General features: G+C 37.9%; 1 protein-coding gene across 5 annotated transcripts in view; it reads left to right on the top strand.

The window, feature by feature from the left end:
* The window catches only part of CADPS (calcium dependent secretion activator), a 404679-nt gene that overhangs the window by 261629 nt on the left and 122754 nt on the right, over window positions 1-20296 (top strand). For all 5 annotated transcript variants that reach the window (XM_050957618.1, XM_050957616.1, XM_050957617.1 and 2 more), the window contains exons 10-12: window positions 6667-6775; window positions 8374-8586; window positions 20043-20179. In XM_050957618.1, the coding sequence (XP_050813575.1) occupies window positions 6667-6775; window positions 8374-8586; window positions 20043-20179 (459 nt within the window). The remainder of the gene's footprint in view (window positions 1-6666; window positions 6776-8373; window positions 8587-20042; window positions 20180-20296) is intronic.

Raw genomic sequence — 20296 nt, 5'->3', positions numbered from 1 at the left:
GTTTGGCTAAAACAATCATTTTCATTTTTTACTGGGGCTTTCTGTGTATAAGTGCTCAGATATTACAGTGATGAAGGCTATGAAAGTACCTAGATGGATGGATAGATAAATGCGTAGCTGGTGTGTACAGGAGAAATGGTTCCTTTGCTCAATTTCTATGTTTTGTGTATTGTGCTCTCTAATGTACACTCCCCTTCAGTATGCAGGTGTGTGTCACTATGTGTCTCACAAAACAGTCTCCTGTACTTGCTCTACTAACACACCTCCGTGTATTAGAGGACAGGACTGAATCCAATAGATACAATTTTCTCTTAAGTGTGTCGCCCGCCCCCCTTATAGCATGTGCCACCCTTTGAGATGAGCAGCAGAAGAGCAGAATACTGATTAGATGTAAATTACGTGGCAGAGACTCGTTACTTGCCTCATTTTAAATTCCAAGATATGCAGCGTGAAAGTGATGGCAGAATATGGCCCTAAGGTTGGATGGAAACAACCTTGCAAGTGAGGAAACTGCTTGGTAAAGTCAGTCCTAATGCCAGTGGCTGTGGTAAGCAGTGAAAGCTTTTAGATCAAAGTTTTACCATGGCTGGTTGAAAAAGGTAGTGCACATTCATCCTAGTATATATGAGCCCATCACTGACTTTATAAATGTCTCCTAACTGGCTGCTTCTGCGAAATGTACGCAGCATGCGCATTTCAACCAGCTGGTGTTGTGGTCCTTGAGAGGCAATATAAAATTCTTAGAGCATGGAGAGCTGGAATTCATGTATAGCTACAGTAGTGCACTGCGGGACATAATGAAATGAACAAGAGTTAATACTCATGTTGGTTTTGTTGGCTACAATAGAAAATTCACAATTGATTGTGATTCTTAAGGGCAAGAGAATTAATTACTTTGAGATTTCAGACTGAATCTATTTTTGTCATGTCATCTTCGCGATAACCCCATTTTGATTCTCTGGCAGCATGTGGGAAGTAACACTTTGCAGTACCTGGATGACATGTCTGCCATGTAGCTTGAAGCAGTTTTCAACTGATTGTGTCTGATGATGTTTGTAGAACATTTTGGAACCAGATCAACTTGCTGTAGATTAAAAACAGTTGCAGTGTCTGTGCCTGGATCTATAGTTCTAGTGACAGACTCTCTAAACTCACTGTAATTTAGACTAACAGTGACAGCTCCCGCTTTCAGCAAAACTCAGTTGTTTCTGGGTAAGATCAGATGAAATGAGCATTTGGCAATGCCCAATAACTAACAGTACTTAAAAATAATTCCATAAAAACAGAATACTTTAAACAGACATCCTGGCTCATCACGGTAGAATTCTGACAGTAAGGGTCCAAATACGCAATTCTTACTTGGGTAGATTGGTGTGAGTGGCACTAGTTGCATAGACTTCCTGGATTCAAATCTGCCCTTGAGAACACATTCTCACAACTCCCGTGAAAAAGTGAATGTGCTTGTTATGTGTGGTATGTAGGATGCTACCTTTAAACATTTAGAAATTGAATGTAAAGAGTAATTTATTGATATCTGACATTTTGTTCTGGTCTGTAGTGTTTTTTAGTTTAAGATAGAGTGCCCGTTATGTTCATTTATGTCAATAAAGAGCTTGGAAGTCAATATATCTATCTGGAGCCAGAGGACTGAAATCTTCTGTCACTGTAGAAAACTGTACTGCAGCCGGAAGTATTTTAGTACAGTCTCTCTCCTCTTGGAAGAAAATATTTGTTGTTAATATAGAAATGGTCCATTTAGGAATTCCTCATTGTCCCTTCAGTAGTGAGGAACCGGGATGAAACTGAATAAGCTGTGTAGTACTCAAAGTGAGGTACAGAAATGAACAAGTATGTATGAAGTTCTAGAAAAAGAGGTGTCAGACAGAATTGGTGTATTTGATTGTTAAGGAGCAATTGAAAACAGTACTCATGAATATACATCCATCCCATTTGTAATTATTAGAAATATACACCTGGTGAAGAAATATGGTGAAACGAATAAGTAAAATCTAATTTGCCAATCTAAAATCAGTGACCCTTGTAATTTCTCTCCTGTTTTCTCTGTTTTCCCTTTTCTTGTTCTCTTTGTCCCTTTTTCTCTCACACCTTTTGTTTTTCTTCCTTTCTTGTCTTTTTCTTACTAAAAGGAATATTCTTCTCCATGTTGTGTCTCCCTTTCATCCCTCTACCTGTCTGTTCTTTTCCCTCTCTTCCCCGCTTGTACCCCTCAACTTTGGTTCTGTATGAACCTTGCGGGCTGTCAAGTGACTTGTGTGTTACTTGTTCCTCCTGGCAGGCCACTCACAAACCTCCATGCAGAGTAGACCACTGGTAAGCTCAGAGAGGTTAGAGGCTGATGTATACAAGGTGCAATCTCCATCCAATTCTGCAGTACTGTCCAGTGGAGAAGAATCTGTGGTTACATAACAGGAAACAAGGATTCACTTCTCCCACCTAGACACCCCAAAGAAAAAACGCTCCCTCCAGACATTCCCGTGGGTTTAAAAATAGTAATCATCCATTTCAATTCCTGCAGATGGCCCAGTCTGACCCTCTGAAATGAACCTGGAATATAAATCTCCCAGTAAGCAAATTTTTAGAGAATCGTTCGTAGACTGAGTGTGATGATCCCATCCCTCATGGAATAGAAAGAGTCACATTTTATCGCTAGATGTGGTGTCAGCTTGTTTCTGAACCCAGGGGTAAATAGTTCAGGGCCAGCACTTGCGCATAGACAGCTCCTTTTGTGTTGCAATCCTTCATCTCATCTACCTGAGCTGTTTTAAATGTGATTATTCTGTACTGCTCCTTCACAGTTCATACTTTTCGTGAATAGCAGTGACAGCATATTACTGTCTCCTCTGATACCAGTGAGACCGTGACATGCCATCTTCCAGGAACCTCAAAATAAGAGTGTCTAGTGTATTCGTACTGAGTTTGGCCTCATTGGGAGCTTTATGGGAGTTCCATGATTATGTTCTTAGAAGCCTATTCTCCTTGCCATGGTATCAGAGAGGATTTCTGCAGTAACCCTGGGAGTGCTAATGGAAGAGAGAAAACCAACTCTGCATCTACACGCAGGAGTTGCACTGGTTTAACTAAGATTGGATACTGCACTAATTGAGCTTAAACGTCTTTGACTTTGCGTGTAGACACTGTTATGCTGGTTTGAACATGGCTTACCTCTGTGTAGCTTATACACCTCTACCCCAATATAACGCTGTCCTCGGGAGCCAAAAAATCTTACCATGTTATAGGTGAATCCGCGTTATATCGAACTTGCTTTGATCCACGGGCACATGCAGGGCCCCCCACCCCGAGCGCTGATTTACTGCGTTATATCTGAATTCATGTTATATCGGGTCACGTTATATCAGGGTAGAAGTGAATCTGTTAAATAATACAATGGGGCACGCTACACCAATATAAGCTCAGTTTAAACCCATGGAAGAGTGTCCACACACAAAGCAGAAGTGGTTTAAGCTTACTTGGTACAACATCACACCTTTAGCTAAACCAGCGTAATTTTCTGTGTGGAGCAGACCTCGGTGAGATTTCATGAAAATGCATTTACTTGCAATACTGTAAAACTTTATCACACAGTTCCACATTAGGCTGTCCTCTGGACTCTCTACTTCTGAATATTGTCCTGCCTTTAAAAACGTTCTGGTGCTACTTAAAGGTATGTCTGCACTGCACTTGGAGAGGTAATAGCATGTAGACATGCTCCCAAGCTAGCTTTAATCTAGTCAATGCAGTACCAATTGCAGCAAAGGCCCAGTATCGTGGGCTTGAGCACAGGCTGCACAAGCCCACCCAAGATCCTGGGGACTTGGACAGCTAACCTGTGCTGAAGTCCATGATGCTTCACTGCTATTGGTGCTCCCTCTAGCTAGACTAAAGCTAGCTCAGGTGTGTCTGTACCTGCTGCAATCACACCTCCAACTGCTGTGTAGGCAAACTTTAGGTCTCTGACCTCATCTCTTTCTATGGTATTGCCCCTCTTGTTCCCTTTGTTCTCTTTCAACCATTTTACTTGGACACCAGTTACTGCACACCAGGAAACATCCATCAGCTCCCTCAAAGCGACTTTTAAAAACTACTTATTTCATGAAGCTTTCCAGTCATTCTGTTTGTTTTTACTTTGCATTGTACTTACTCATGCCTTTAGACAGTAAATTTTGAAGGGAGGGACTTATTTCTTGGCACCCTTTGTCTATTGCACAGCCCTTTGCTCACTTACAGTGCTATATAAATCATATTTTAAACTTGTCCAGAGGACAGTGGCTTTTGGACACTTCTGTTTTCATTTGACTCATCTTACTTTTCCTGCCATATGACATGTAACCTCTCTCTGATGTAAATTAACCCTATAATCCTCTTATATCACCAATATAAATCATTAGCTACATTAAAGATCAAAAAACCAAATAGGAGATGAATGAAAACCTGAAGACTAAGATTTGGGCTTGAATTTTTAAAAATTCTATCTCAATTACAGTACCATAACATGGGGAAATAATTTTTTTGGTTATGTCAGGCTGAGAAAAGGAAGGTTATTGGAGTTCAAAGGTAATAATAAAAAAAACCCTTAGTCTTACCAAAATAATATATGTAACAACAGTGCAAATACATGTTTTAATACTTCGTGAACTTCTATTATTGGTAAGTAGAATGTTCCAAGCCACAGCTGGAGCTCTAACAAGAAAGTTTCCTTGGATCAGTAGAATGAGTGTAGTGGTATTATTTGTATAATATTGTCAAATTAGAAGTACTGACAAACATGTGACTATATGTGTGTAAAACGTGTGTGTGTACATAATTTGACTGGTTTCTTTTTGGGAATGAAGAATATTTTGTGTCCACAAACTCTGAGATGCAATATATGTATAGTAAAGAGAGTCTGAAAATCAGCACCAACTTTCTGGGTTAGAGGAGTTATTCTGTACTAGAGAAGAGTTATTGTATGTTGCTATAACTGTTGCAGGAAATAAACACAAGTTGTATCACTAGAGGTTGATGTTGGATTAAAATTAAATCACTCCAAAATTAAATTTTTCTTGGCATCCCTAATTTCAGAAGGTAACTACTTGCAGAGTAATACAATTGTCATTATTTTCATAAAGTAATTGAGATCTGCCAATAGTAAATAATCAGTAATAAATTCAGCAATTTGTCCAGGAGGTGGCAGCAATGTAAAGTACATGTAAACTACAACTGACATTGAAAAATAAATGCAAGAGTGCTCTTCTAAATTCTGTGTTTGTAGTCACTAAGGTTAATTTTAAATGTATTGTTGTTTTACAGTATTTTTAATTATTGAATAGCTAGGAACATTGAGTACATAATTTCAATCAATGTTCATGCCAAATGCTTATGTCTAGTATGCGACTGAAAACAATATCTGTTGGTGGTTGCTCAGTTTTCTTACTGGTGGTAGTAAGCAATGAACTTAACAGGTCACTAGTATCTGTCTTTTAATCTTATTCCTACAAATGTGTGGGCTGTAGATTTTTATGAGCTGTTCCTGAGAATAAGTTGCCATAATGAAAAATTCTTATGAATGCATGACAGTATTTAACACAAACCAGTAGAGGGCAGCAGTGTATCGAGCAGTGATTGAGCAGTGATCTAATCTGCTTGCAAGTCGTTTCATGTCTTCAGCTTTAAATAAATAGCATTTTATGAGTGATAGATGCCACAAAAATATATGCTGCATGTATATTTATACTAGAGCAATGTCTCTGTAGTTTGGAGGCAAATCTCTTAGCTGCTTGGCTGCCGTGGAGAGCGAACACTTGCACACAGACTGTCTTTCAAGATGTTTCCGCACTTCCAAAAAATGACGAACACGATACATTAATATAAGAGTTTTAAGGAACCACATGAAGTCAAAGTTTCATCCAGAGGTCAACAAAATGTCTAAACTCATAAAATTATGTAAGGAATCCAGGCTCTGACACAACCTTAACAAAGTCATTTGAAATCATTTGACAGTAAATTTCCCTGTAAGTTCCTAGCCTAAAGCATGGAGAATCCTTTGCTTTCTAATAGTCTTCTTCAGACATTCCAGATTTTAAAATGCGAAGTACAAGCTGGGACTTGATGCAGCCTGATGGCCTCCTAAAGGCAATTTGAGAGCTGACGGAGATCCCGGAAGCTGAAAAGGCTTCCATCAAGAACTTGACATTGAATGTATGGTGTCATAGAGATGGTAACTCAGAGGAGTGAGAGCTGCCATTTACAGCACTGATAACAACAACTGCAGAGATCAGTGGGATTTTAAGATTGCTCTAATATGACTGGTACCTAGCAATTTAGCTCACATTGTTTGTGACAGGGTGTCACTCTGGCACTTGTCTGAGATGAATGATGGAGTTTATAAAGCATGTAGCTTCCTCTTTTGGGGAAATAAAAAAACATATGTATCAATGCAGAGAATTAGGAGTCAGCTGTAAAAGAATGTGTAAGAAAATGTTTTGCTAAGCATGTTAAAGTCATAGTCTGGCAACGATAAATAAGAAAATAAAATCTCCTTCTCGATCAGTAAATGAGGATGTGCCCTGTGCAAAACTCCAGTTACTGAACGTCATTTGTAAGCATTTACACTTTGAATCTCCCTGTTGTGGTAGCATGGTGCCATCTTAGCTTTGTGGTTTTCTTCAGGTTAGTCAATATACGTTTGCTATGTGCAGTTACCGGGAGAAAAAGGCTGAGCCTCAAGAACTACTGCAACTTGATGGATACACAGTGGACTACACTGACCCACAGCCAGGTATGAGGAAAGGTGACAGGTTTTTGCTAAGAGATAAAGCTTGTCACATTTATGAAACTGCAAAATATAGCTGCAAATCAGATCCTTTTTTTTCTGTCTTTGTAACTAAGCCGTGACTGGCTGTCTTATACATATGTTTGTGTTTATCCCGATTGTTATCTATTCAAAGCTTGAAAACCACACAGCCTCTAAGTTGATTTGGGGAAACCAGCTGAAGATGAAATATTATCAGATGTCTTTCTTAGTGGCAGAGAGGCTGGCATTTTCACAGGAACCTAAATGGGTTAAGTACTCCCAGTAAAACCAATAAGAACTAAGTTTCTGACTGAGCAAGTCTCCTTTGAAAATCCCAGCCTAAGCCTTCAAGTTATTCTCCACTGACTAACACACACGCACACCCCTCCTATGCAACCAATGTACCTGTTTTCATCATAAAAAAAAATACTTACAAGACCAGAGTATCATTTTCACTGATCCGGCCTTTCCAGGGCCTTTCTTGTACCTGTTTATATACACTATAGTCCACTTCCTGATCCCTTTTCTCATGCTGAGTAGCACCACACCTTCCTGATTTCAATGGGACCACTCGTCAAGGACAGTGCTACTCAGCATCGGGATCTGGTTCTCTGTGATGAGTTGTGGCACTGCATTCCAAGCTGAGCAGATGGGATATGCTACTTTGGGCTGTTGGGAGCTCAGCTGTTCTCCAAAGATGACCTGCTCAGCTATGTGAAGAACTAGGAAGGACTGCTCCACTCTGAAATCATGGCCACAGCGATGTCAGTGGTAAAACTCCCATTGACTTCAGTGGGGCTGGGATTGTACAGATCAAGGTTAGTGTAGACAGAGGAATGCATGTGTTCGTCCCTCTTAAATGGGCTTCAGTAAGTAGCCGGAAGACAGCTGCTAAGTATCTGATTCTGTTACTCCAGGTTTACACTGTTGTAACTGAGGTCAGAATCTGGCCCCAAACCAGGGAGCGAGAAAGAAACAAACATGCACCCTCTGGAAAAGAGAAATACATGAAGCCCTGTCCCCACCCCAAGTCTCGTTTCAAAGATGAGAATTGGTCAGGGGTTGTATTAAGGGCACGGCAGTTAGCGGGAGTTTTTGCTTGAAAAAGGACTACAGCACCAGGCCCAAACACCTGGGGTCAAGAGAAGGGCTGGTAAATGTTACATATAACTGACATCTAGCTTCTGTAAAAACAATCTAATGCTCCATTAGACTGTTAAGATCAAACAGTTTGAAAAATTTCTTAAACCCTTTGACTCATGTGCTCCCAACAACACCAATGCAACTTGTTGACTTTAAAGTCAATCAAGTTATACTGGAGTAACTGAGAGCAGCTGATACACACACAGTGATATAGCTATCCAATGTGTCACCTAGGGAGTTGGTGGATTTTCCATCACTGACAGTCTTTACATCAAAATTGGATGTTCCTTTTTAAAAGGAATGTTTTGGCTCAGTGGGCTGAAAGCAGAAATCACTGGGTGAAATTCTACACCCTGTATTATGCAGGATGATCAGTTCTGCTGCTAAGCTCTGTGAATCTCTGTTACCATGTTAAAATGTTTTGTTTTTTCTCCTGCCAGGTTTGGAGGGTGGAAGAACATTTTTCAATGCAGTGAAAGAAGGAGACACAGTGATTTTCGCAAGCGATGATGAACAGGACCGTATCCTGTGGGTTCAAGCCATGTACCGGGCCACCGGCCAGTCCCACAAACCTGTGCCACCAACCCAAGTTCAAAAGCTTAATGCTAAGGGAGGAAATGTTCCCCAGCTAGATGCCCCAATCTCTCAATTTTGTAAGTAAATAAAGTTCTCCTAGATAGCAGAAGTCTCTGATGGAAAGAGTTTCTGCACTGATGTGAATAAATATTAAGACACAAAATTCCAACTTTTTGAAATATTTTTTTGTGATTTCTAAGCTGCTTTTACAGCAGTGAATTCATAACCAGTTAACCTTGTGTTTTACCCACAATCAAACCCAAGAAACAAATAATGAGAGGAAATTGTAAAATGAGTATCTTAAAATGCAATACTCGATACTTTTACAGGAATGCTTTTCCCATCCACAAGAAGAAAGTTGCAGGTCCAGATCAGTGAACTTGATTTGCACCAGAGATCAGGTGCCTAGAGGTGCAAGTGCACAGATTTACACCCACAATTCAATTGCACATTCAAAAACATAGGTACAATTGTGAAGGTGCAAAACTCCCCCACAAAAGGAGGCTCCCTGTTGAAAACTTAAACTGTGAGAAAGTATGTGGTATTTTTATTAGGTTGCTTTTACAGATCAGGTGGATGGGAATTTTCATCTTATAACTCTTGATTATCTGCACATGCTGTGTGTTTGTTCATAGTTTACGTAATTTTATATTTAGCATGATTCTTTTTGTCTTGTCAATATGATCTGATTTTAAACTAAACAAAAAGTCCATTATTTAAACAATCATAAGAAGCCAACACAAGTAAAAAAGGATAAATGAGGTGCGCATTTTTTCTTGAACATATCTTAGTACCACCTTTCATAGCTTTCAGTTGTGGACATGTATCTCCCTTTAACTTCAACAAGAATGATGCATGTGCATCAAGAAGAGACTGAAACCATTAGGTAAAATAAGGAGAAGACCATAAAGTCCTTAAGAAAATCTTCTAATTAAATCAACTTTACATTTAAAAGCAATTAAAATAGTATCTACAGAACTGTAATTGTTTTGAATATTTTGACATGATCAAGGAATTTAGAACTATATTTTCCATATAAGCTGAAATCTACTTAGGGTTAATATAATTTGGGCTTTTTTAAGAAAATCAGGATTTAATATACTAGTTTCGGAATTTATAAGAACTATATTTCCTGTCCCCATAGAATACAATTGTGGGACATGTAGGACATATGGATTGTTGGACCTTTTTTACTCTGCTTCACATCCTTGCATACTTTGGACTCTGTTCTGCCCTGCATAGCTTGTGTCCCCTTATAACATCAGTGAGAACATAGCATGATACAGCTTGGTCAATGCATATAAAGTGTTTTCCCTTCTGTGGTCCTGCTTCTGACCTTACAGAATAAAAATTCCGATTGACCTACGGGGTCATTGACTTAACTAAGGACTGAAGATTGGACCCTACAATGGCTTGGGGCCATGAAAGAGAGTGTAGATAACTGGCTAAAAGGAGCATCTTACATGTTGGGAGATTTAACCCGTATGTCTTGTGCTTATGCAATAGACCTGTCTGGGACATGGCGATCTTGGTGCAATCACAAGGATCATATTTTCGCCCACCCAAATTCTTTGTCAAAAGGTTCTTCAAAATCTAGTCCTCCTTGCATCCGTTTGTGGGGCAAAACTTTTTTGGTCAGTAGCCATTTTCGTAAGTATTGTAAGTGAGCAGCCAGGAAGAGGGATAGAGCAAGGAGCTGAGTGTGGCTCCCTTATGCTGGGGCTGGTTCAGTGTCAGCTTTTGCATATTTTAGGGCAACCTCAGAGCTACTGCAAAGTAAGTTAGCTGGTAGCAGCCTGTAAGGGGCTGCTGTCGACTGGCATCACTCTGGACACAGCCCTTCTCTTCCCAACATAACCCTATATCAGACCTGGCATAAGAGCTGACTATGCCAACTGCTAGAGTAGCACAAAGGGGCCATATTTTGGGGAGGGCATCTGGCCCACACGTTTGCAGGTCCCCGTTCTCAGACACCTTTATCCTTAACAAATATACACTAATCAAAGGTGTTTGCAGTAGGCCTTTCCCACAACCTTACAGGAACTGAAGACAGAGGGTATCAAGGGGTGTAACTAAGAGCCACACTCTGCCCATGGTCAGGGCCCGCATCCTGTCCTGTGTGACCTCAGCATATGCAACCAAGGGGCTGAGTAAGCAGTACTCTACCCATTTTACTTACAGGTAAACTGAGAGAGAGAGGGTCAATGATCTACCTGTGAGTGAGTGGCAGGGTCAGGAACAGAACACAGGAGTCCTAGCTTCGTCTAACCATTACACAACCCTCCATCAAAGACTTGAGGCATAGCCCTTCATTCTCCCATGCTCTGTATATTCCCATATACTATCCATACATAAAGAAACTCCACAAGTTTGAACTTGCGCTTTCCTTCTCATTCTTCCATTGAGGCTGGGTTCTCTCCTCCCTCCTCCCAACTAAAGCCAGGATCTTAGATCCCTAAACTCATCCTCTGTGATCAATCAGAGTAAAGAGCTCTCTGTTCTTCTCAGGTCCTTGTTCCATCCTCACTAGCCTAAAATCTGAAGCCTTTGGCCTCTACGCTACCACCAAGACTCGTTGGCAGAATGGTTTCCACACAACTTTTGCTGTCATTGGAGGTCCTTAATGCTGAAGTTGCAAAAAACAATAACAACAACAACAACAACTCTTCAAGAGGGTAATTCCAAAGTGCAGAGTCAGGAACCCAGACAAACTCCTGCATATTTCTTCCACAGCATCTAGATGAACGGATCCTCCTTCACAGCAACTAGGGGAAAATGGAAAACATGCCAGAGCCCAGATTCATCCACGCATTTCAGCTGCTCTCTGCCAATGGCAGCAGTAAGGAGCTAGGACCAGTAGCTTATTTTTTTATGCCTGTATATTAGTATATGTTCTGTGGACAGAATACCACACTCATTTAAAAGATCATTGGGTAGTAAAATACATCAGCTTAAGTCATAAAAAACAGAAGTGAGTCCTTCATGCACACATGATGTTTATAGTCAAGTGTTTTGGTTATAGATAGAGATCTGGATTAACTCTTTTAACTTATAACAAATCAAGTATTGCATTTTAAAAGGGGGTTTGGTTTGCTGGGGTGGGTTGTTTTATTTGTTGTGTTGCCTGCAGAAAGGTAAGGACTATTGTTAAGCACTTTATTTTTGTGCATTGAACTATATACCTTGCAGATCTTATTTTTTCTTGCTTATCATAGTGTAAAGTTCTTGGCAGACGAAGCACTTGCAAGAAAGTAAATGTTAAAGCAGTGTCTCTATAAGTTGTTTTGTTATTGCTTTCATGGGCAGAGTAAGCTGCTTAAAGATAATAGAACTGTTTTCTGTTATACACACACGCGCACACACAAATCCAACACTCCAGTCTTGTTATGTAGCTGTCTGTTAAACAGAAACTTGAGAACAACACATTTTGCAGTGGGGAAACTTGGGAGTAATACTGAATTCATTTGGTTCCCACATAATTTGACTTAGCAAATAAAAACTTTATGCATTACTCAACTTGTCTTCTAACTGGCTAGCAACACTTGATTTCGAAATAAACAAACAGCTCTAAGCAAGCGTGGAGTGTATTTTTTGTGCAATTTAAATATTGGAAAAAAAATAGATCCTGCTATTCATTAATTTGTGTATAACTCTACAATCCCTTTTACATGAGTGAAACAGCACCTGTTAGACTGAGAATTTCTGCTTTTTTATTGTTGTTTTGCTACAATTTAAAAGGAAAAAATACACTAACACAAAGCTATACTTTTTCTCAAATATTTGCATTTATAAGCAAAAAATCCCAAAGCCATGCTTGTTTACTGTTGAAATGATGTACAGTACTGTAGTTAATAATGCTGCCAGGATATATTACACTCTTTGGCAATATATTAAGCTTCATAAAAGTGGTCACTTGTATAGGAGCACCAATCTTTGTCCATTCTATGTCAGTAGTACATTAAACCAAAAAAAATCATACTCAGCTTTCATTTTTTGAAAAAAAATTTCTTTTAAACGTTAAAGATTGGTCAGTAATTGTTTTACATACCACTTGTGATTATACTTCATTTTTAATGTGTGTTTATATTTAATGGCTGTTAATCACATCATAGAGGAAGAGTTGGCTGTTCTGAGAATTATATTTGTTTGTTCCACCATAATAAATGGCTAGGCTTATTGAGCTTCATAAGAAATTTTCAGTTGTAAGTGTCGTTGTTTTGGGGGATTTTTTTTTAAGTTTTCTTTTTCATTCTTTGCTTGAACCCAAGTACTTTAGCGCTAGGTTAGGGTTCCTGTCTGCTTTCCTGAGCCTTGTTGCTAGTCTTTATGTTATTCTGGTTTGTTCCTTCTTACCCTGCTAACTTCTAGCTGGACTCAAGGGTAAGTGCTTCCCTGTAGTTAGCACAGCTCAGATAATCAGACTAGATTATCTGACATATGCAATGTGCTTATTTTCACTTAAATCTTTCTCATGTTTAGATTTTGTAGTAAAACTTTCCATGTTATTTTCCTGAATTTAGGTTTGAAATGTAAGTTTCCATACTGAAATTAGGATGCATGTGATGTTTGCATAATTGCCTTCTCTCCCTGGCTTTCACATTGGCATCAAGTGATCCTCTTAGTAAAGCCAATCATTAACATTTCCTATTTTTCATTCCAAGATGTAAATATGAACATCACAATAAATCTGTAAATAATACCTTTTTTTTTGTTTCATGGAATTTACATCTAGTTGACTGCTTAATGCCTGAAAACAGATCATTTTGCACTCTCTCATTTTTTTCCGTTCCAATTATTAGCATGGTGTAATGCACCAGCAGAGTGGGGGTAACCATGGACACCTCAAAGAATAGAAAGGTAGGGTAGTAAACCTGAAGAGGCCTAACTGAGCAAGACAAGGTGTACTTCAGAGAAACAAAACTCAAAACAGAAAGATGTTCCTTGCCCATGCAAGCATGAGGCTTCATGGTTTGACAGTTTCTGATCATGTAAAATCAATAGTGGGTTATTCTGAAAGCAAACTGTAGCTCTTGGTTTACTGTATATATTTCCAGACAGGAAAGAGAATCCACCCTGTGTTAAAATAGTTTAGTCACAGTAGGGACTCTTCCTAGTCCCAAAAACAAATATACATGAATGTTTAGCATGTGGTCTCCAATGTCATTCTTATATCAAAGAAATGCTTTTTAAAATATAATCATTTAAGAAAATTGCTATAAGAGCTTTTTATCCTCTTTTTGTTATTTTCCCGTGAAGATACCTATTTAAACAGAAAGATAATAGTTTAAACTTGTGGAATAAAATTTTTTCCTCAGTTATTTGTTCAGTCTTAAATAAAATATACACTGTACTAATTCTTTATTCATGTTTAAAATGCTGTTCCTCAAACACATGGTGAGTGCCTACTTTACTTAAGAGGGAGTAGAAGCTGTTGGTCATGAGAGCTGGCAAATATGTATTTGGAGTATTTTGAATGCAATTATGAGAAGGAGCAGGTGGTATCTACCCTCCTGAGCATTAAACAATACTCCTTTTTTTTCTTGCATAAATGTACCCCCAGGTTGCAGGCAGAATTTCTTTACCCCTTCTTAGCAGATATTACTTTCTCTCTTCTTTTTATCTTTTAAATTTTTTTCGATGTCTGATAAGGATTCTAATCCAACTTTGCCATACAATGTTGACTTGGTAAAAATTAAGGATTTCAACACTTTTTAAAGAAAGAAAGAATGATTGAATTTTCGTCTGATGTGCTTTAATTGCTTTATTTTATATATATATATATATATATATATATATATATATAAAAATCCCATGAGAACACTATGTCTTCTTGTATTGTCAACTTGCAGATGCTACATATCAGGAATGCAGTATTAAATTATTAATTCGCTTCTCACATAACTTGCATGAATTTAAAATAGACTATAAATAGCTTTTTTGTGCTTTAAAAAGCATGAATGACTTATTTTAAAAAAAAGTATATTTCCCCATCATTAAATTCAAAGTATTTTAAAAAACAGTTAAAAAACCCATATTTTATCCTGGAATTAGCTTTTCTCTAAAATCTAATTTTTACTTATTCTATGAACCACTTGGTTTTATCACATATTATAAACTGTAATTCACTTAACTACTGAACCTTGAATAACTTAGATTTAATTTCAAGATATAGTACAATTAATAATTTACATAAAGTGATTTACTCACTATTAAATCTGTAAAATGAAGTTGTAAAATATGTTTTCATATCCAGTAGAGGAAAAAGTAAAACCAAGTGAGAAAAAGCGTGACAGAATATTCTCATTATTTAAAACAACAGTAACAATACTAAAAATGAGCTCTTGTAACTTTGGGCATGTAGGTAACTTCATTCACCTGAGTAGTCCCATTGCTCTCGATGGGTTAAGTGAGTAAAGCTACATGCATAAGTGTTTGCAGAGAGGGACATAATCATGGTAAAATATGAAATATTAATTGGATTGACTTTTGATCAGTGGCAACATTATATCGTACATAAAGAGGAAGGGACGCAAATATCATTGTCAGCAATTCAGTAAGAAATAACAATATGGTGCTTGAAGTCCTATTTAATTTAATTGTTTGTTTATTTGACTAGAATACTAGCAGCGTGAGCTAGTGTTTTCAGTTTTACAGATTCAAGCAAATCTCAGCTCCTAGGCACTTTCTTTTGGTGTTTTGTTAACAAGTAGTCATTCTGAGAGTCTCTGTAAATTCTGCTTAATCTATGAGACCATGAAGAAATTTAGCTATTCCTCAAAGCATGCAGTCAACTGTGTGGCACAACACAATGAGCAGGGAGTTCGCCTGCAGTTCTGCTTGCCCTCTCTCCCACTGTTGTGCATAGCTGAAGAAGAGTTAAGTTACTGAAAAACTTAGCGTTGTAGTCTGACCATGCCAATAAAGACTCTTCTAGAAATATCTGTAAATGAATAGCTGCCATCAATCATTGTCATTCCTTTATTTCATGTCTCCTGATGAGGTTGACTAGTGTCATTGTTTGTTACCGTCCAAACCACATCTTCATTCTTGTAATGTCAAGCAGATATGACAAGTACACATTTTCCAGATGAGTAGGATACAAAGTCACCTTTTAATTTACAGTTTTATAAACAAATGTGTTGTAAAATTTACTGGCTGTTCAGTTGCCCTTGGTACTCAAACAAAGTCACTCATTACTGAAAATAAATAATTTGGAGTCGGAAATTCTTACAATAAAATGGCTACCCATCGCCTTTTATAACAAGAATTCTTTTATGGAGCTTGTTCCCAGTTGTGAAGTGCAGCAATCTTAACAAAATCTGCCTAAATTCTTACTGTAGCAAAAGACACCGGGCGGGGGGGAGAAACAAAAAAACAAATAGCAAGAAAGGGATGTTTGACCTTTTTGTCTGTTGCTTTTAATTGACTGTGGTAAATAACAGAAGGACTACCCTAATAGAACAGAGTGGTGGGGCATTTTTTTTCTTTTCTTTTTTTTTTTAATATCTGTGTCTTACTGACATTGACAGATTTTTAAGACTGTGACTTCAAACATATATACGAAATATGTGTTTGACAGAGAATCACAGTGCGCATAGCTGAGGCAGACAAGATAGACATGCCAGTTTTTTAATGCTACAAGTGGAATAAAATAAAATTGCAATAAGAGAACTGTATTAAGAAGGGCAATCATGTAAATTTCAAAGTTTAGCATAAAAGGCTACAGCATATAGTGTTCAAGAAAGAAGGTTAATAGAGTTTGTGATGCCGGTATAACTTTACTCACAGTCTAAGATGTAAAACAACTTTTTTTTTGGCCAGTAGCATAATTTTGTCTTGGGGCCTTGAATAAAGAAGTGCCAACTAACTTGGCAAAGCACCTTGGAAAGGGATTGTAAATTACAGAAACAGCACATAACACTCTCTTTTTCTTTGTATTTAATTATCATTGTTATGAGAACAGATTAGAGTGATAAGGCCAACAACTGATTTATTAAAAGTGTCTACAAATTATATGTACAGTTTGGGTCTGACTTTGAGCCATCGACCTTTATTTTGTAAGTTGCTTAAAGGCACGTTCAAGCGGTACAAATTGTTTATTTTGAAAGATGGCTGTTTTATATAAAAAATTATTACTTTACATGCAGATGTAGTTGTTACTTTAAAATCCTGAATGCTTGTCTGAGACGGTTGAGGCAATGTATTTATGCTTTGCTTTTCGAAGGTAGGTAAATGATTTTAGTATAATTGGCTTCTGAAATTCAGCTTTAGGAATAATTTAAAAAAAAATCAAGATACAAAAACAAAGTGCAGATTGAATGGTGCATTTATTTTGTAATGTAAAATAATTCAGTGAGCAAAGGCAAGTTTAGCATAGGGTTGTAACTATTTTATCTACCGAGACATATCCTAAATGGTCCGGAGAATTTTGAGCAGCTAGACTTGTATAATATTTTTATTTAAGTTAAATATGTGATTGCGTAACATGTAATAGAATCATTTTCCAAAGACATCACCAATTCAAATCCCATTTGATTTTCATGAAAGACCTCCTCTTGAAAGCATAATTTCCCCATTTCTGAATTTAGATCCAAGATGGTGGTTTGTGCGCACCTAATCCTGCAGTCTACCTACATAAAACAACTACTGGACGTGATGAGTGGTTTTGTGTAGATGAGAGCTGCAGCATTGAGCCATGATGAGGACTGCTGTCGTGAAGCTTACATTCTGTGCCAGAAATGGTCACATTTTCAATAATTTTAATGAGCAGAACTCATGCAAATTGCCCTTCTTTGGAATACATCTTGGTCAGTCAAGCTCATAAAATACCATGTACGGTAACTGTCTCCTCATGTGGTCATTTTGAGCCAGTCAGATCTTTGGGGTGATAGAGAGGATTTCAAGTGGGTACATACTTGGGAGCTGGGTAAGGCATTGCTTTGCAAAGACTAGTTAGAGTATAAGTGTCTTTGAGTTCAATTTACCACAGTGCAGTGGACTTTGGCAAGAGCCTACTGACCACTTAACTTTGTGGGCTGTTCCTAGGGGCCTGTATAGGTCCTCTGCTCTAGGGTGTAGTTTGCTTGTAAACTTATATTTGATCAGAGAGGTCTCAAAAACCATAAGCAGATCCTTAGCTCCATTGAAGATGAGATTAACACCATCTGAGGATCTGCCCCATGTACCTCTCGTGAACAGAAATTGAAGGGTATCCCAGGTCAGTGTGAAAGGGAGAAAGTAGCGGTAATTTATAGTTTTCTAGCAGATCCGTTTAAAAAGGTTCAACAAAAAAAAAGGGAAATGGCCCTTAAAACTTCTAGTTGGGTTACTCAAGGCTAAGAAAGAATCCTCTTTGCTGAACAACAAGATTGACAGTGCACCCTGGCTCATAATTGAAAAGTAATAAAATATCTGAGCAGAACTGGCAAATTAAGGCCTCCAGCCAGTTTGTCAGCTTGCAGTCTACTCGAGAAAATTTGAGAGCAGCCGTCTATTTAAAAAAAGCCTTGATATATCTGTTAAAATTGTAAAGCTATTTTATGGGCACTAGATGTGGAATTGAAAACAGCAGATACAAAACCTTTAGTAGTGTATTCATATTAATCAAATCGATCTTGGCCCAGAGGGACAGAAAGGATGGGGCATAATCTGTCAAAATGGATAGAAACCAGCCTATTGGTGTGTTGATAGTGCGCTGCAAGGAGAGACCCAAGGTTGGGGTGCACTTTAGATCCTCTGCCGTAGCCTGGTGGAAACAAAATGTGTCATGGAGGTGATGTGCTAATTCTCCATGTTGGGAAGGCTGCCCCACACCTCAGAGTCAACACACACTAGCTAATCCATAGGCAGCATCAACTCTAAATGGACCTGCTGTTTCACTCTCCATGCTGGATGCATGGAGAAACAGGGAGGGAAAAACCAGTTGGAGGTCAGGTAATAGGCAGATAGATGGCAAATGAGAATTTTTATGTTGAACAAAATAGAAAAAGTTAGCCCCAGTACTGTAACATACATTCTAAACCACAATACCTGTTCAGCAGATTTCTAATCAAAACGATTCCAAGCTCCTGCCAAATTAAGTATTGCTTTTAGTTAATTGAAATATTACGTTATGAATCTATGGTGTCATTCTGACGGGCAGTGCTATCAATATATTTAACTACAGAATACCGAGAAAAATGTAAAAAATGCCTCCTATAATAGATGGAATATCTATGGGTTTAGACGTTCCCAAGACATCTTGTAAAATGACATCATCTTTCATAGGTTAATTTAAAATATTTAATTAATCTTATATTTAACATAATACTTTGCTTCCATATAAGTCTTACTTCTGTTTTTTTTTAACTTGCATATTTTTGTGCCTTATTGGAAAGGGTTAGTTTGGTTTAGAAACAAATATAAATGCCAAAGTAGTAGCAAGAAACACTAAATTTTAATTTACTGTGGTTTTGTGCTCTTTCAGCCTCTGTAATTGTTTCAAGACCACACAGTTCCCCTAAGAGTTGTAAACACAGTGAGATTTGAACCCTGCTCCATTTGTGAGGGATTTGACAAGAACTCATGTAGCAGGAAACTTGAGTAAATGCAAAAAGAGAGTGAAAAGTGTCTTAATTTAGTCATTTTCCATAGAACAAAGCTACTGCCTAGGGATCCCTCCTTGGCCACACCTACACTGAATATTTTGTTTTGTTTCCACTGGGGAATTTAGTATAATTTTAGTTATATTTGTTGAGATTAATTAGTTAGCCCTTAGGAGTTTGTGCCGATAGACGTCACCCACATCAGAGAAGTGTGAAGACGTTGAGGCTATTAATTCACAAAAGATGGCAGCTCATAATCCTAGCAGAGTAAATCCTGTCTGTCTGTTGAAATGGCTAACTCAGTCTGCACGCTATCAGGCTACTTCCTTCATGACAACAAACTACATCTCAATTTAACTTATCAGCAATGCTTAAATGAGCATCTTTTTATTTCATTAAGGTAGCATTTAAAAGCTGTTGTAACAAAATCTGAGATTGGAGGAGACAAATATTGGAATTTTGATGCAAAAAATTATAGCTGATTTCATATCTAAAAAATCTAGTAAATTTAGAGAAATTGCTACAGACATAACTTTACTAGAATGGCAGAATCTATTATATGATTAATCTCAAATAACTAAATAGGAGTTAATATACTTTTGCAAGCCAAAAATCTGTTAGCTTATTGTGTTTTGTAAGATACAGAATAAGTTATTGGGTTTGTGTTCTGTTTTAAAATACAGAATAAATGCACGATAAAGAGCAGTTGACAAGATGTTAATTCTAAAAGCTTTGGCCTGAATGCAATAAGATAGTCAAAACGTGATGCAAGTTGACAACGGGAGGTGAAGAATATATTTTGGGGAAAAAAAGTAAATGGCATTATAGGGGAAGAGAATTATTTAGCTTTCATGCTTCATGGTGTATATTTTTCTCTCTCGTGTATATGTCAAATAGAATGTGCTGTATTTCTCTAAATTGTGTCTTTCTCTATATGTATAAATGAACAGATGCAGATAGAGCTCAAAAGCATGGCATGGATGAATTTATCTCTTCCAACCCCTGTAACTTTGACCACGCTTCACTCTTTGAGATGGTTCAGCGCCTCACTTTGGACCACAGACTTAATGATTCATATTCTTGTCTGGCAAGTATATTCTTTGGTCTATAGTGATATAAACACCAGGAAAGAAAGTCAGAGCTAGTGCAAGTGGGTGTTGCTCCCATGTTGCCTGAGGGGTGGTCCTGCTTTTTGCCAACTCTG

The sequence above is a fragment of the Gopherus flavomarginatus genome, chromosome 6, assembly GCF_025201925.1.
Source record: "Gopherus flavomarginatus isolate rGopFla2 chromosome 6, rGopFla2.mat.asm, whole genome shotgun sequence".
Taxonomy (NCBI): Eukaryota; Metazoa; Chordata; order Testudines; family Testudinidae; genus Gopherus; species Gopherus flavomarginatus.
Note: the sequence above shows the minus strand (reverse complement) of the source record. Positions and strands in the feature narration are given on the sequence as shown.